Raw genomic sequence first — 16,475 nt, 5'->3', positions numbered from 1 at the left:
GACAGCAAGTTCACTGATGAGTCACAGTTGAATGACATCCAGGAGATAAGGGAAGAACCTCATTGTGAAAGAGCTCACCAGACTTCTTAGGTTATGGTTGTTCTGACTCCCTATCAGCATCTCTTGAAGTGTTGCCAGAGGAAGGACTTAGTCAACAAACAGATCCTGCCCGTAACCTGGTGGCTCCTGGAGCACGCCAAATGAGTCTACCCTCGTGGTCAGGAGGATGAGGCTTGTTAAGATAACTTCTATTTATTCTACCTTATAGACAAGCCGTTAGCCCCTCTGGCAGGGCTGCTTGCTAGTCCCTTTGGCACCTTTGTGCGAATTAGGAAGAAGTACCCCCTCTTCTGGGTGGACCCAGCTGGGGATGGAGAAACAGCTTCCACAGCACATGAGTTCTCCAGAGCAGACAGGAGAGGAAACAGTATGGCATGTGAGAGCCATCATGACCTACCTTTTACATACGGGGCAATAAGCCTGGAGAGGGGAGGGAACTTGCCCACAGTCAGTAGATTGCCCACATTCCTTCTCCGAATCCAGTGTGGGATAAGTAGTAGCTTCATGGGCCAATAGGAGGGAGGGCTTCCTTCCCCAGGGCATGGAGCAAGCTCAGGGACTGACAGACTCAGAGGGATCCTTCTTTCTCACTGTTTAAATTACCCACGTCAGAGAGAGCCTCATGAGGGGCTTGGACAAAAGGTGAGACCTAAATGGAGACAGATGTCTAACAATTTCTTCAGTTCATTCCCCACATCCCCAACCACACGAGGAGCGCAGCTTTTGTCTGCCTGGAACAGTGGTTCTCAACATTTGCTGTGCCCCAAAATAAAAACAGATCGTGGGCCCAGAGCTGTTGATTCAGTGGGTCGGGGCCGAGCACTTGCATTTCCAACAAGTTCCGGGGTGCTGCTAACGTGGCTGGCCTAGGGACCACACTTGGAGAACCACTGTCCTGGAAATATGGTCAGCCCACCTTTTCCTCCCTCACCTTCACTCTCTTCCTCCCTGTCTCTACCTCTTTCTCCTTTTCTGCTTCCTCCAATTCCTCTCTGGTCCTCTCCTCACCTTCCAAAGCAGGGTGGAATCAGCTGGCTCTTCCATTGACTAGGTACCTGACTCGGGCAAGTCACCTCCCCTGTCTAGGCCCGAGGAGAGGCATCGGCTAGACGGAGACGCCCCTGCGCAGCTCCTCCCTCGCCAGGGCGGCTGGCCTGGGCTCCCCGTGCAGGTGTGTTTGGAGGGAGCTGCTGCGCGGATGAGATGTCCTTCCAGCTCCCCCCCCAGCTCAGAGCCTGGGATTCTGACCTCTTCTTCCTTCCACATCTAAGCTTTTCTCCCTCCAGTTAGACATGGCATGTGGAGTCTTCTAGCACAAGAGGAGGGCAGGGTAGAGTTCCGAACATGTTTCCCCGGGCCCGAGCGTTAGGCCGGGACTCCAGCAGGGGGCGCGAGAGGGCCGGCCCAGGCGCGTCGGGTCAGCCCAGGTGTGGGGTCCGGGGCCGGCGGGAGGTGACCTGCGCCCCAGGGGCGTGGATTCCGCCCAGGCACTCCCCGCCGCACTTAAGGAGCTCGCACCAGCGTGAGGAGGGAGCAGGGAGGAAGGCCGGCAGCTGCTGACTTCCTCGGACCTGGACCCAGCCCGGCCCCAGCCAGCCCCGACGGCGCCATGCGGGGCCCGGCCGCGGCCCTGTGGCTGCTCGTGGCTCTGCGCACCGGTGAGGCCCCGCTGTGAGAGCCGAGGGCGCACAGAGTCCTGGGCTCTGCAGCCCGGGTGAGCAGGTCCCGGGGCTGGAAATGTGCCTGACCCCGGGGGAGTGAGATAGGGGATGCCAGGGCTCGGGGTCGAGTGAGGAGGGAACTAGCACTGACGGGCAGACAGGGAGGTCTGGAAGGCTTCTTGGAGGAGGCGGCCTTGAGCCGGGCCTGGAAAACGTGAGGCTTCGGACGCGCCAAGGAAAAGCGCGGTCTGGGACGTGGTGGGGAGGCCTTGGAGTGTGGAGAGGAGGGCCCAGAGGGCGGCGCCTCCTGACGGTCGCGGGAACCCAGGGAGACTTTGCGGGGCCAAAGCAGCTCTTTCTCCCGAGTCCCCGCAGGAGAAGATTCAGAGGGACTGACCAGGAGGGGCGCGGGAGACTGCCTGGGAGGGCTTGCATTTGCCGGAATGGAGGTGGGACGGAGGCTGGGTCCCCTCGTGTCGGCGCCCCAGGGAGTGGGGGCCCAGCATCGTGGGACGGGAGACAGGACCTCGGGGAGCGACTCGCAGGGATTGCGGGCGGCGTCCGCTGAGGGGATGGAGGTCACAGCACCGATGTGGCTGCCGGCGCACTCATCAATGCAGACAATGAAGTCACTGAACTTTGCAGTTTCCCGCCTGGGTGGTAGGGGCCTTGGAGCGCTGGGGAGGGGAAGGCAGTTCGACTTTCTAGGGTGCCGCTGGGAGTGGGGAGAGGAGGGGGTGACCTGGTTTCCGGGAGTGGGGAGTCATCCGTTTCTCTGCAGCACAGGCCTCTGGCAGTGCTGGCTGGGGCGGGGTGAATGACAGAGGAGCTCAGGCCTGAAAGTCATCAACCCCAAGAGACTCACACCCCTTCCCCTTGGCCCCTAGCCTGGGAGCTCTCGGGGACTCTGACCCGCTCAGATCCTGAGGCACAAGCAAAATCCCACTGAGGCTCTGTGTGTCTCGGGCTCTCTACGTGGGCTTACTTTCAGCACGGAGGGTGGGTTTATCTGTTTTGTCAGAAGATGAAGCAGGCTCAGAGAGGCAAATAAGTTACCTGAAGTTACCAGCTAGAGGGCAGGAACTTGAACCCACCCTGATGGTTCCTCAGCCTCCCCTTTGTCTGCTGACTTCCCTTGGCAGGGCCTGGCACTGTGCACTCCAAAGGTGAGTTTGCAGCCAGCACAATCGCAGATGCTCCCTGAGGGTGCAGGGCTCGTGGAGAGTGGCCCACCCACAGCCCCCTCACCTCATTTTCATGACCCAGTTCATGAGGAAGGCCCAGGGACACTGCTGTGTGACGGAACCTACGCGGGCCTGCCGAGGCTCCCCAGCCAGTGCTCCCTCCAGGTGGGGGAAGCTGAGAAGCAACCTGTAGACCCTCCCACTCCTCTGTAAACGGCCTGGCTCTGAGCCGTTCCATTTGCCAGCAGCCATGCTCCTGGTCAGAGAGGCCCTGAGCACAGGAATACCAGCCGTTTCCCAGTCTCTGCGCCTGGTGCCTCCCTGTGGGAGGGCAGGCTGCTCTAGAGGACTGGCTCTCCAGGCCGATGGGCCCGCACAGAGCTGCTGGAGCCACCCTCCGTGGTGGGCCAGGGCTGGGCCTGGCGGGGGAGCCAGGCCTCACAGTCAGTCCCCTGCCCGCAGTGCTCGGTGGCGTGGAGGTGCGGTGGTGCACTATCTCAGACCCAGAGCAGCAGAAGTGCAGCGACATGAGCAAGGCCTTCAGGGAAGCGGGCATCCAGCCCTCCCTCCTCTGCGTCCAGGGCACCTCGGCCAACCACTGCATCCAGCTCATCGCGGTGAGTCCTCTCCCTTCCGCCCTGCCAGACAAAAGGGCTCTGACTCAGGAGGGAGCACATAACAGCCTCATTCACCGGGAAAGGGGCTGAACTCAGCCGATAGGATCTCCCGAGTCTCCCCAGCAACAAGGCCAGCTTGTCTCCGCCAGTCCCAGGAGGTGGGAGCCTCAGGAGTGCCGCTGCTCAGAGGGGCGCCAGCAAGGAAAGGGGCCTGAGAGGCTTCTCTTCCACAAGGCCCCTGCTGAGGGGCCCCCAGATGGTAGTGACCCTTCAGTGGCCCCAGGTGGCTACTTGCTCACTTTGCCATGGGGCTTTCCAGAAGGGGGCTTGTGTAGTTTCTGGGGAAGGAGGAGCAGGGGCTGGACTCCCAGGTGGGTGAGTATGGGGTAGGAAAGCAGCTCTGAGAAGCAGGAGACCTGCTAAATGACACTGACAATCTTCAAAGGCACCACAAGAGAGGGGCGTGCCTCTGGGGCAGGTGCACAGAAAGCTGGGTTTTCATTCCAGCTCCGCCCCCACTATGCCCCCAAGACCTGCTCCAGTCATAGGCCCACACAGGGCCAAGGCTGTGGGTCAGGCTCCATGTGAGGGCAGAAACCCCACACATAGATCATCTTCGAGGAAAAAAGCTAGAAAACCCAGGGCAGCAGTAGAGGCGGGGTGCAGGGGGAGAGAAAGCGAGGGAGACACATTTCACTGCGTGCTGTTTTCTACTATTTGATTTTTAAAATATAATATCTAAGTCCTGCAAAGTCAATGATTAATATTTTTTAAATAACATTACTAGGAAAGCAAGGTGAATCCTTGGCCTGGGAAACGGGGAGAGCCCTGGACCCTGGTTGGGTTCCTGGGCCAGATGAGAAGGACAGCACAGCCCTCGGGGCTCAGGGCGGGGCCCTAGGCCACCTGGTAGGTGTCCCAAGCTCCCTGCTGATTGTGCTGGCTGGGACAGGTTTGGCTGAGCCACATTTCCTTGCAGGCCCAGGAGGCTGACGCCATCACTCTGGATGGAGGAGCCATCTATGAGGCGGGAGAGGAGCATGGCCTGAAGCCCGTGGTGGGCGAATTGTACGATCAAGGTAGGAGGTGCAGGGGAGGACGGAGGAAGGCGGCTGGAAGTCAGCCCTCCAGGCTGCCCTTGCTGGTCCAGGCCTGACCCTACAGCCCTGAGCTGGTCACCAGCCCTGTCCACACAGCAGTCCTGGAGTCCCAGCCAGACGAATGCCCTGAGGGCACCCTAAGTCTCTCTCAAATTCCCCAGGGGCAAGAGCTCCAGGGACATGGAGAGCTGACCCAAGTCTGCCCTTCCCTCAGGGAGCCCAGCAGCCCCCCAGCCTTTGCTCACTCGGTTCTTACTGAGGGCTCCCCGTGCCTGGTGCAGCGCTAGGCCTGGTGCTGTTCATGTAACTGCCTCAGGTGAACAAGGCGTCCTTCAGGCCGGGCCACCTGCATGCTTAGGGCCCAGCGCTTTCCCTTCCCATGACCTCTGTCACCCTGGACAACCTCACTTCCCGGGCTGTAAAATGGGGATAATAACAAATGCCCTGTCACACGGATTAAATGAGCCAGGCCGTGTGCCCACCTGACATGGGTATGTGCTGGAAAGTGTGAGTTCCTTGGCCCAGTCCCCGCATCACACACAGGACCTGCCCCCAGCTCAGCCTGCTCCTGTGTCTCCCCCACCACCTCTGCTTGGCTGGTGCAGCTGTCACCTCCTCCCAGGTGCTCCCTGAGCAGAACCTCTCTTTCCTGTACCCCCATGGCCTCTGCAAGCCTCTGCCTGCTCAGTCACGTTAGTCCCCTGAGGAGGGCCGGTCCTCCCCAGCGTCTAACCTCTGTAACTCCACACAGCATCTCGCTTGGAGAAGGCACTGGCTGGTTCCTTGAATTAGTGATTGTCATATGCCACATGGCACAGTCCAATTCTGCATACCAGTCAGCCAGAAACAGCCCTGCCTCCCGGGCCGTGCAGCTCTTCCTCTTTAATTAACTCCACACCTGTACTGAGCACCTGCTGCCCGCTGCTCTGGACCACGGAGCAGTAAACAGAGACCTCCTTCCTGCCCTCACACAGCAGAGTAAACCAACCAAAACGATACAGCGAAGCATGTGGTGGGTGCTGTGAGGAAAAGGAAAGGGCAGGACGGAGAAAACTAGGGCTGCAGGAAAACCCACGGATATAGAGCAGGCAAGACGGCGCTCTGGGGAGGTGATGGGTAAGCTGAGCCCTGCAACCATCTCAGGCAATTCAAGGAATTGGAAAGAAACAGGGTGGTGAGTCAGAGGATGGTACTAGGCAAAGCTACTTAGGTTGGCTGGAGCCAAACCCTGGTGTGCAAGAAGTAACACTGGCTCTATGTTCTAGAACTCAACTTCATTCTGATCATGGCCTTCCACACCACGGGGCAGTGTGTGCAACGTGCATGCCTGTGTGTGTGCACGTTCATGTGATGGGAGGCCCTCTGGTCATCAGTTACTGTAACTGAGTCATTTGTGTTTTGCCTGAATCGCCCCTTGGAACCACCTTGGTGCAGGGGAATGTTTTGCAAGGCTGCAGAGCCCTGCCCCGCCACACGCACCCTGCAGCCATTCAGGGTCATCAGTGACTGGGGACCACATTGCTAGTTCTCTCTGTGTCTCTGTCTCTGCCTCCATCTCACTCTCCTCCAACCCCCTCAGCACCAGGAAATTGCCTCTCCTAATCGGGAAGCCCCTCCCCTGCTCCTCCCAGCCACTCTTCTTCCCATGACCCTGACACCGTTCCTTCAAACCCTCCGAGTTCTGGGGGCCTAGGCTTTTGGAGAGCGAAGACTTGCTGGCTTCCGCCTTCTGTCCAGCTAAAGAACTCCCCAGATGTGAGCAAATGTGGACCCAGCTAAGCACCAGCTGCTTGAGAAGGAAAGTGGGAATCAATGAATACATCAACATCTCAGGACTGTGTCTACCTCAAGAGGCTGGAGGGCAGGGTCTCGCATACGTGTGGATTAAACCCACTTGCTCTCTTGTAACTAGAGCGCTATGCATATGTCCACTTGCACACCCATGCTCCGTGCACACACTCTCCCACAGCCGTCCCGGGCAGGGCGCTGGTGCAGCCTCCCTGAGGCTGCTCCCTGCTGCCCTCACTGGCTCCCCTCCCATCCTAGAGGTTGGTACCTCCTATTACGCCGTGGCTGTGGTCAAGAGGAGCTCCCATGTGACCATCAACACCCTGAAAGGCATGAAGTCCTGCCACACAGGCATCAATCGGACAGTGGGCTGGAACGTGCCCGTGGGCTACCTGGTGGACAGCGGCCGCCTCTCAGTGATGGGCTGCGACGTACTCAAAGGTGAGGACTTTGGGCTGGGCAGGAGGGTCCCCAGGCCTCCCCTCTCCTTTCCTTGGCCCATGCCTGTCCCTTCACTGGGTAGCCTCCCTCTGGCCTCACCGCATCCTTTATCCCCGGAAGGCGCAGCCACCCCCCTCCTCCGGGCCGCCCCACTCCGCCACTCTGCCGCCAGCCCTGTGCGCCACCACTTGACTTCCTGCTTGCTTGGCCCCTGTGAGGCACAACTATTGCTCACCCATCGTGGTGTCCCACACGACATAGCCAGGCACAGGTCCAACCCGTGAATGGGAGGCAGTGAACCTCCAAGGAGTGCTTTCCACTGGCATAAACCTGGCACAGGCTGCTGTGCCTAGAAGCGTGTCCTCAGCTTTACAGGACCAGAAATGCTATTTTTTCAGGACCCAAGCAAGGCACTGAATTGCACCCAGAAACCTCCCAAGTGGCTCATCAGCCCAACCAGCCGTGTAAACCCACACCACGCCCAAGAGCGTGGAAGCTTCACCCTCTCAGCTGGTGGCCAGGTGTGGGTGGCTTGTCAGTCACTTGGCATATTTATTAAATATCCACTCCTCTGGGAGGACACAAAAAACCAGGAAGAGGGTTTACTCTGGACAAGCTCAGTCTGGCTGGTGATGAGCATGGCCCAGCTGGCTCAGATGCCGGCAGGGGAGCCTCCTGGCACAGCACAGGATAAATATTTGTGAGTTTTGGTGCCGGCAGGGCCTGAAGAACCATGCAGGACAGCAGACCCTGACCTCGTTCCCTATGAGGCGGGCCACTGCTGCGTTTGCCTCCCTCCGTGTGCTGGAAGTATTGTCTTTCAATGAATGATCCTCCTTCGTAATTCTTTATTTCCCCTTTTTTTTTTTTTTTTTTTTTTGAGACAGAGTCTAACTCTGTCACTCAGGCTGGAGTGCAATGGCGTGATCTTGGCTCACTGCAACCTCTGCCTCCTGGGTTCAAGCTATTCTCCTGCCTCAGCCTCCCAAGTAGCTGGGATTACAGGAGTGCACCACCACGCCTGACTAATTTTTGTATTTTTAGTAGAGACGGCTAGGCCAGTCTTGAACTCCTGACCTCAGGTGATCCACCTGCTTTGGCCTCCCAAAGTGCTGGAATTATAGGCGTGAGCCACCATGCCTAGCCTCCTCTCCGTCGTTAATCACACTTCGCTGATTTGGAAGTGAAGCCTACAATGAGGAGAGCATCTAGTTGTCACTTAGTTACCCTGAGTGGTCATTTATGAGTAATTTTTTATTCCCCCAAGCCACTTTTAAGTAAGGCTCTCCAATGCTCACTGCTGCCTTGGTGGACCTGCTTTGGGAGTTACTGGTCGGGTCCAGCTCCCCAGTTTTGTTCAGACTGAAGCTAGAAAATGGAACCGTTCTCAGCAGAGTCCAGATGAGACCCTGCGGGGCCCAGGCCCCCTGCTGACCCTGGGGGCTTGGCTTGCTCTGAAGAAAGTTCTGCTAAGTGATCTCTCTACCTCCTTCCCACAGCTGTCAGCAACTACTTTGGGGGCAGCTGCGTCCCTGGGGCAGGAGAGACCGGTTACGCTGAGTCCCTGTGTAGCCTCTGCAGGGGAGACAGCTCTGGGGAAGGTGTGTGTGACAAGAGCCCCCTGGAGCGATACTATGACTACAGCGGGGCCTTCCGGTGAGTGAAAGTCAGGGGCGGGGAGGGCGGCAGGCAGGGAGGAACTGAGTCCCGCAGGCGGAGGCGCTTAAGGCCACAGATGCTGGGGAAAAACACCTTTGCCCAGAGAGGGCCGTGGAGGGGGAGGTGGCGGGGTTGGCTGCATCTTGTCAAAGCACCCTTTATATAGTTCTGTGCCCTGGTTAGTTTAAAAACATCCAGCTGGAATATGCCAAACTGGATTTGCTCATAAAATCAACATGTTTGGTATATTTAGTGAAGTGAGGGCTCAGAGAGAAGAAAATGGAAAAAACAGCCTTTTGGCCACTCCCACGTCCCCATTCTCAGACCAGCAGGGAGAGGGGGTGGGGGAGTGTGTCTTGACACTTGGGGACGGGCTGTCTCTGCCACTGGTTGAGGCTGGCACCTTGGGTAATCCTTTCGTGGATACAGAAGGGAGTCTCTACCAGCTCGTGGTCCAATTCCATCTGCCTGCAGGGGAGGAAACGTGCTTCCCAGGACTGGAAAGGAAGCATCTCGGGCCCCTTTAGCTACCTCACATTTCCACCTGCAGCGGGGAAGCCTGCTGGTGCCCCACGCTCCAGATGTGATCTGAATGGATGCAGTGTTTGGCTTAGAGAGAAAAACAGTCCTCAGCACCTCTGAGCGGAAGACCCTTGCCCCTCCACTGCCCCATGCCCTTGGCATGCACCCCTTCTCTCTGACTCTCCTGGAGCCTCAGAGCCCTCTCCTGATGTCACCTCTCCCTGACCTGTTCTAATCCCTGCGTATTTTCAGTGCATGGGGACTCAAGCAACCCCTTTGCCCAGGGCCAACCTGCCGCCAACACTGGGCAGTGACATCAAGAGAGCATGTAAAAGTCGATGGTCGTTCCCACTCAGGATTCTGTGGTATGGCATGAAAAGGTCTTCTAGTCCAATCCCCTGCCTCAGAGCAGAATGTGCTTCAAAACACCCTGAAAATTAGCCCAGCATGGTGGTACACACCTGTCGTCCTGCCTACTCTGGAGGCAGAGGCAGGAGGATCACTTGAGCCCAAGAGGTCAAAGCTGCAGTGAGCTGTGATTGCGCCACTGCACTCCAGCCTGGGCAACACAGTGAGACCCTATCTCTAAAAACAACGAAAACAAACACATACAAAACCAACCCCCTGAGAGTCAAGGCTGCTGATACAATACACGGAGTACCTGCTCCATACAGGCCTGAGCTCGGCTGTAGAGGATCGATGCTGGATTATAAAGAACGTCTCATCCTCAGGGCAGCCCTGTGGGAGCTGCTTTCCCAGCCCCACTTTACAGGTGATAGGGGCTAGGAAGGGGCCACAAGTGACAAAGCCACACAGCCAACCAGCCAGGGAGCTGGAACCCAGACCGCATGACTGGAAAACCCATGCCCACCATGGCTACCCCTTACTGCCCAAGCCAGGCCTCCAGAGGTGGAAGACGGGCAGGGGCCAGGGGCTCAGCCCCATCCAGGCTCACAGCTTCTCCTCCGCAGGTGCCTGGCAGAAGGGGCGGGGGACGTGGCGTTTGTGAAGCACAGCACGGTGCTGGAGAACACTGATGGTGAGTAGGGCAGGGAGGTGCATGGGCCGAAGGACAGGGTGTCAGGCCAGGCCCGCCTGGGGCAGGACCCCTAGATGGCAGAGTTGGGATCAAATGCCCTAGTTCAGTGCTGCTCTGAGTCTCTGGGTGACTGTGGACAAGTTCCACCATCTCTGAACCTCAGCACTCCCGGCTGCAAAAGAGCAGAGGCCAGTCTCACCAATGGACAATGGACTGCCCACTGCTGACAGGGCAGGAGAAGGGGGCCAGTGGGCAGCTCTGCTCTGCTCTGATTTGAATATGGCATTGGGTTCAGTTTCCCTCTGAAGACAGGGGTCTGATTTTTTAAAGAATTTGCAAACCTTAGCGCTGGATCTCCCCTACCAGCCCTTCCTGGCATTTTTCTGCTCCTGCCTGGAGAATCAGTCCCTCATCCCTGAGAAGGGCTGGCTTAAGATATACGTTGGTGTTATATATTGAGCCGTCATGTCATTGTCATTTAAGAGTTTTTTTAATTTTGAAAGAATTGAATTTTGGAAAAGTTACAGGAATAATTCAAAGAACTCCCATCTATTCTTCACTCAAAATCTAACTAATTAGCGTTTTTCCACATTCGATGTACGTGTGTATGTATGTGTGTGCGTGTGTGTGTGTGTGTGTGTGTGTTCTGACCCATCTGAGAGCACATTTGCCAATGTCATACCCCTTGAATACTTCAGTATGTACCTCCTGAGACAAGGAGATATGTGTACCTAGCCACAGTAATCAAAATCAGGCGATGCGACTTTGATACAATCCTGTTATCTAATCTACAGTCAATATTGCAGATTCACTAACTGTCCCAATTCTGTCCTCCATAGCCTTTTTTTCCGACCAGAACCTACACTCTCATCACACATGGCTTCCGATGTTAGATCTCTTGAGTTTCCTTTATCTTGGAACAATTTCTCAGTCTTTGTTTTTTATGACATTGGCATTTTGAAGCAACAGGCCAGTTATTTTATAGAATGTCCCTCAATTTAGATTTGCCTGAAGATTGTTTCTTTTTTTAAATTGAGATATGATTTACATGCAGCAAAATTTGTTCCTTTTGAAGTATGAGTTTTGCCAAATACATACGGTTGTATAACCACCACCACGATCGAGATCTTGCAGACCCTTCAGCCCAGAAGTTCCTCAGACCCCTGTTCGTTTTACCCCTGCCACCTGCCAGCAAGCAGCAAACAGACTGTTCTGTCTGTAGTTTTGCCTCTGCCAGAATGCCTGATGATTGGCTTTAAAAAAAAAAAAAGTCATTGTCATTTTTCGCTGTTATTCATCATTGCCTTTTAAATCAGAAAGTCCATCACGTGGTCCATCATGAAGGCAAACATGGGCCAGATCTGAGAAGGAGGAAAACAAGTGACCTGCACACCCCGAAGCCTGTAGGATGATGTGTACCAGTGCTGGGCGGTCCTGCTCACAGGCCCCAAGACGAGTCAGACAAAGGAGAATTTGCAAGATGGGCAAAGGGTAGGGATATAGATCAGCTTTTTCAAACTTGGGGTTTTTTTAAGATGGGATCTCACTTTGTTGCCCAGGCTGGTCTCAAAGCCCCTGCCTCAATTGATCCTCGCATCTCAGCCTCCTGAGTAGCTGGGATTACAGGCATGCATCTGGAAGCTTTTTCAAAGTTTTTTCTTTTTTTTTTTTTTTTTTAAATGAAATAAAGTCTCGCTCTGTCTCGAGGCTGGAGTGCAGTGGTGCTATCTCGGCTCACTGCAACCTCCACCTCCCAGGTTCAGGTGATTCTCCTGCCTCAGCCTCCTGACTAGCTGGTACTACAGGTGTGCATCACCATGTCCAGCTAATCTTTGTATTTTTAGTAGAGATGGGGTTTCACCATATTGGCCAGGATGGTGTCGATCTCTTGACCTCGTGATCCGCCCACCTCAGCCTTCCAAAGTGCTGGGATTACAGGCATGAGCCACCGCGCCGGCCTTTTATTATTATTATTTTTATTTTTCAGGCAGAGTCTTGCTGTATCACCCAAGCTGGAGTGCAGTGGCGCTATCTTGGCTCACTGAAACCTCCGCCTCCCAGGTTCAAGCGATTCTCCTGCCTAGCCTCCCAAGTAACTGAGACTACAGGCGCCCGCCACCGTGCCTGGCTATTTTGTTGTTGGGGTTTGTTTTTTTTTTTTTTTTTTTTGTATTTTTAGTAGAAACAGGGTTTCACTACGTTGGCCAAGCTGTTCTTGAACTTCTGACCTCGTGATCTGCCCACCTTGGCCTCCCACAGTGCTGGGATCCATGGTGTCCTGTCAGGTGAGCCACTGCACTTGGCCTCAAAGTTTTGATGGTAATCTAAGGAAATCTAAGGAAGTAATTTTTAATCAACTTTATACAAAAAGATTGATAAGAGCAAAGGAATAGAATTGGCATAAGTGACTGTCATTGTTCTTAGCCGATGAGAAGTGGAGTGGCTGATGGAAGTACCTAAATGATGCATTTGTCTGTGTGAAGGCAAATGATATCCCAGAGATCTAACCAAAGGTTTTGCAGCAGCCTAAAAACAGAGGAAAATTGGGAAGCGTGGGGAGAGTTGCACTGAATAATTAAGAGTGCTGTAAACTACCATGTGGCCATTAAAAATGACCTTTATGGAGTTTTTCCAAACTATTACTCTGTCGTGGGTTTTGGGTTTTGTTTGGTAATAGCTTCGCAGTGAAAGCTTTCATGACCATACAAATTATCTTTTCCCTGCCTATTTCCTTGTAGAGGTTTTTTTCCTCCTTGTCTTAATTTAAAGCCATAAAAATATTGTTATGTAGGACCATCTGTGGTTTAATTATAGTCCTTAATATTCATCTTCTCAGTATCCCTATCTGGTGTTAATAGTTATTCTTTCAAATTTTCTTTTCTGTTGAGAAATAAGTGAGTTTATGGAAAGTTTCCAATACTGTGGAAAAATTCTCTACCAAGTAGGATGAGAATTTCCTGTCAACTATGTGCTTAACCAGGTTAAAAGTGGTCAAAAGACAGGAGATAGAAAAAGAACTTGAAAGAAGTCCATCGAAATATGAATAGCTGGAGTTAGGAAGTCCCCTTCTGTCGGCGTGTGTTCCCACCACGGCCCCTGCTCCCTGAGCCCTGACCCGTGTCCACTGCTCAGAGCCAAGTGTATTCCCTCCCGGCAGCCTTGAGCCGTCCTAGACTCTTGGCACATTTGTCTCTCTCATCCAAAGCCTTTCTTATTTTCTTACTCCTTTTATCTTGAATAGATAGTCCTTTATCTTGGTATTGTATTACTGTCAGATACCTCCAATCCATTTTAGCAATAGAAATTGGTGAGAGCTAGAAATAGAAAACGGGAGGAACAAGATAGCCTGCGTAGATACCTGGAGTTGGGTGCAGCCACTAAGCTCTGCCACCTTCTGAGTGCTGGGTTCTCGTGTCCACGACACCCAGCCATCCCCCAGAATTCCTCTCCTGGGCCTTCCCCGCCACCCACCACAACCCCTTTAGGAGCTGGCTCAGCCCAGGCTTCCTTCTTCCCAGGGAAGACACTGCCCTCCTGGGGCCAGGCCCTGCTGTCACAGGACTTCAAGCTGCTGTGCCGGGATGGCAGCTGGGCCGATGTCACTGAGTGGAGGCAGTGCCACCTGGCCCGGGTGCCTGCTCACGCCGTGGTGGTCCGGGCTGACACAGATGGGGGCCTTATCTTCCGGCTGCTCAACGAAGGCCAGGTGGGCTCAGGGTCCCCTGGTCCCCCCGCACAGCTTCCCGGGTGGTGCTGGGCCTTGTGGTTGCTCATCAGGGTGGGACCAGGAGGGGTGGGACCAGGAGGCACAGGAGCCAGACAGAGACTGTCCTTGGGATGGGCCCCAGCCTCCGGTCAGCTCAGGAACCAACTGCTCTGGCTGACCGAGAGGAGGGCTGGCCACGAGAGGGGGACCCAGAGACTGAGGCACCCTCAGAGGAAGCTCCTGGTACTTGTGTCTCTACGAGCCAAAACCAGAACATATGAGCAAAAGTGACAAAACCAATGCCTTTCAAAGCACACCATTAACTAAGTGTGGTAAATAAGGTTTTGCTAAAACCACTGCTTATGACAGCCGTATATTTCCGACTGCTGCTGCCCCGGGCTGTTTTGCCCCATCGAGGCTGCTATTGCCAGCCCCATGGCGTGTCCTCAGGACCCTCCCACCCCTAGCCACAGCTGAATGTGATGCTGGATGAACTCAGCGAAGACCCAGAACTGGCAGGGCCCAGGGGAAGGGGACGGCGGGTCGGGGGAGGTGCTGCAGAAGACGGAGGGAGGCCTCCCCGGGCCCTCAGAGTGGGTGCCTGGTCTGAGGTCAGGGAAAAAGGAGGTGGTGGCTGAAATGGGGGGAAAGGATGTGGCCTGTCAGCACCCTCACCACCCTGTACCCCACCCCTTGACACACTGAACAGCGTCTGTTCAGCCACGAGGGCAGCAGCTTCCAGATGTTCAGCTCTGAGGCCTATGGCCAGAAGAATCTGCTGTTCAAGGACTCCACCTCCGAGCTTGTGCCCATCGCCACGCAGACCTATGAGGCGTGGCTGGGCCACGAGTACCTGCACGCCATGAAGGGTCTGCTCTGTGACCCCAACCGTAAGTCCACCTGTCCTGGCTGCTGCCAGCTCCAGCCCAGCTTGACCGTGGGCATGGCAAGGCTCTCTGGGAAAGTGGCCGGGGGAAGATGCTCACCAGGGAGGCCTGGGATGTGCCTCTCAGCCTCTGCGGGAACCTGTCATCTCAATCTGTCTGCCTCTGGGGCTTTGGGGAAGAAGCATCTCTTTAGCTGCATGGCCTGTTTCAGAAGCCCCACCTGGCCGCAGCGGGGTGGGATCCAGGCCATCAGAATCTGCCTTGAGAAGGGTCTCTTCGCCCCTCTATCCAGGAGCCAGGGTGTCCTATCAGTTCTTCTTCAACCTGTCACTGCTACTCCCCGTCTCCACCCCGTGGCTACAGCCCTGGCTCAGGCATTGTCTTCTGCCTGGACTATTGCAATAGTCTACAAGTCAGCTTCTTGCCTTTAGCCTGCATCCCATCTATCTTCCACCTGTAGCCAGGGAAATGGGTGCCAGACACTGAGTTATATACGTGACAGCCATGGTCTTCCTCAGGCCTCACAGCCCGGTGTAAGAGGTACAGTTGCCCCTTTTCTGTATGAGGAAGCAGGATCTGATGGTTAAATAACTTATCCCAGCCACACAGCTGACAGGAGAAAGGCCCAGAATTTCCCTTGGGTCTGACTCCAATCTCTTCCCCTGGCGGTACTGGCCTGGCAGTGACCGCTGGCTTGCCCCACACCAGGGCTGCCCCCCTTCCTTCGCTGGTGTGTGCTCTCCACTCCCGAGATCCAGAAGTGTGGAGACATGGCTGTGGCCTTCAGCCGGCGGCAGCTCAGGCCGAAGATCCAGTGCGTGTCAGCTGAGTCCCCCCAGCACTGCATGGAGCAGATCCAGGTGGGAGTCTCGCCCGCCCAGGGAGGGGCAGCTTGGGCCAGGTGGGCAGGTGGTGGCAGTGCTGGGTAGTTCTTCCTACCCACGCCCCCTGCTGCCTGGGGAAGAGAAGACTGTCTCCTGCAACAAACCCACAGACTTGGGAGGAAGGCGGGGAGGAACGACCCGCAGGGACCAGCACCCCACCCCAGGGAACAGACAGATAGGGATATGTCCCCTGGGGAGCCTGGGAGCTCCTTGTTGAGCAGGTGGGCAGGGAGCAGAAGGAGTGCTGGCCGAGCTGGGCACTGACTCCCTGGAGCCTGGGGCAAGCCCCCTCCCCTTTCTAAATCTCAGCTTTCCCTTGTACAGTAGAGGGTGGGTATGGATTCTTGTTCAGCTTTTTTTTTTTCTCTTTTCCTAATTTTTCTAAATAATAATTGTGCATATTCATGACATACATAGTGATGTTTTGGTACATGGAATACATGGTGATCAGAGCAGAATAATAATTAGCATACCGTCATCTCAAACATTGCTCATTTCTCTGTGTTGAGAAAATGCAATATCTTCCGACCTATTTGAAACTATGTATTATGGTTAACTCTGGTTATCCTACAGTGCTATAGAACACTGGAACTTATTCCTCTTAGCTCTTATTTTGTCTCCTTAACACATCTCTCCCCGCCAGGCATGGTGGTTCACATCTGTAATCCCAGCACTTTGGGAGGCCAAGGCGGGTGGATCACTTGAGGTCAGAAGTTCAAGACCAGCCTGGCCAATGTGGTGAAACCCCATTTCTACTAAAAGTACAAAAAAATTAGCTGGGCATGGTGGCACACGCCTGTAATCCCAGCTACGCGGGAGGCTGAGGCAGGAGACTTTTGGCAGTGAGCCAAGATCACGCCATTGTACTCCAGCCTGGGTGACAGAGTAAGACTCTGTCTCAAAAAAAAAAAAAAAAAAAAAAAAAAA

The 16,475-nt window shown here is 54.8% G+C and overlaps 1 protein-coding gene across 5 annotated transcripts in view; it reads left to right on the top strand.

The window, feature by feature from the left end:
* Positions 1-1,521: 1,521 nt before the first annotated feature.
* The window catches only part of MELTF (melanotransferrin), a 28,074-nt gene continuing 13,120 nt past the window's right edge, over positions 1,522-16,475 (top strand). For 2 of the 5 annotated variants that reach the window (XM_032298158.1, XM_032298156.1), the window contains exons 1-8: positions 1,730-3,522; positions 4,502-4,601; positions 6,669-6,851; positions 8,351-8,507; positions 10,004-10,071; positions 13,590-13,777; positions 14,487-14,667; positions 15,373-15,524. In XM_032298158.1, the coding sequence (XP_032154049.1) occupies positions 3,271-3,522; positions 4,502-4,601; positions 6,669-6,851; positions 8,351-8,507; positions 10,004-10,071; positions 13,590-13,777; positions 14,487-14,667; positions 15,373-15,524 (1,281 nt within the window). In that variant the 5' untranslated portion in view covers positions 1,730-3,270. The other 3 variants (XM_032298157.1, XM_032298159.1, XM_032298160.1) reach the window with 3 other exon arrangements.

The sequence above is a fragment of the Sapajus apella genome, unplaced genomic scaffold (genome assembly GCF_009761245.1).
Source record: "Sapajus apella isolate SASKATOON/1434 unplaced genomic scaffold, GSC_monkey_1.0 scaffold38, whole genome shotgun sequence".
NCBI lineage: Eukaryota > Metazoa > Chordata > Mammalia > Primates > Cebidae > Sapajus > Sapajus apella.
Note: the sequence above shows the minus strand (reverse complement) of the source record. Positions and strands in the feature narration are given on the sequence as shown.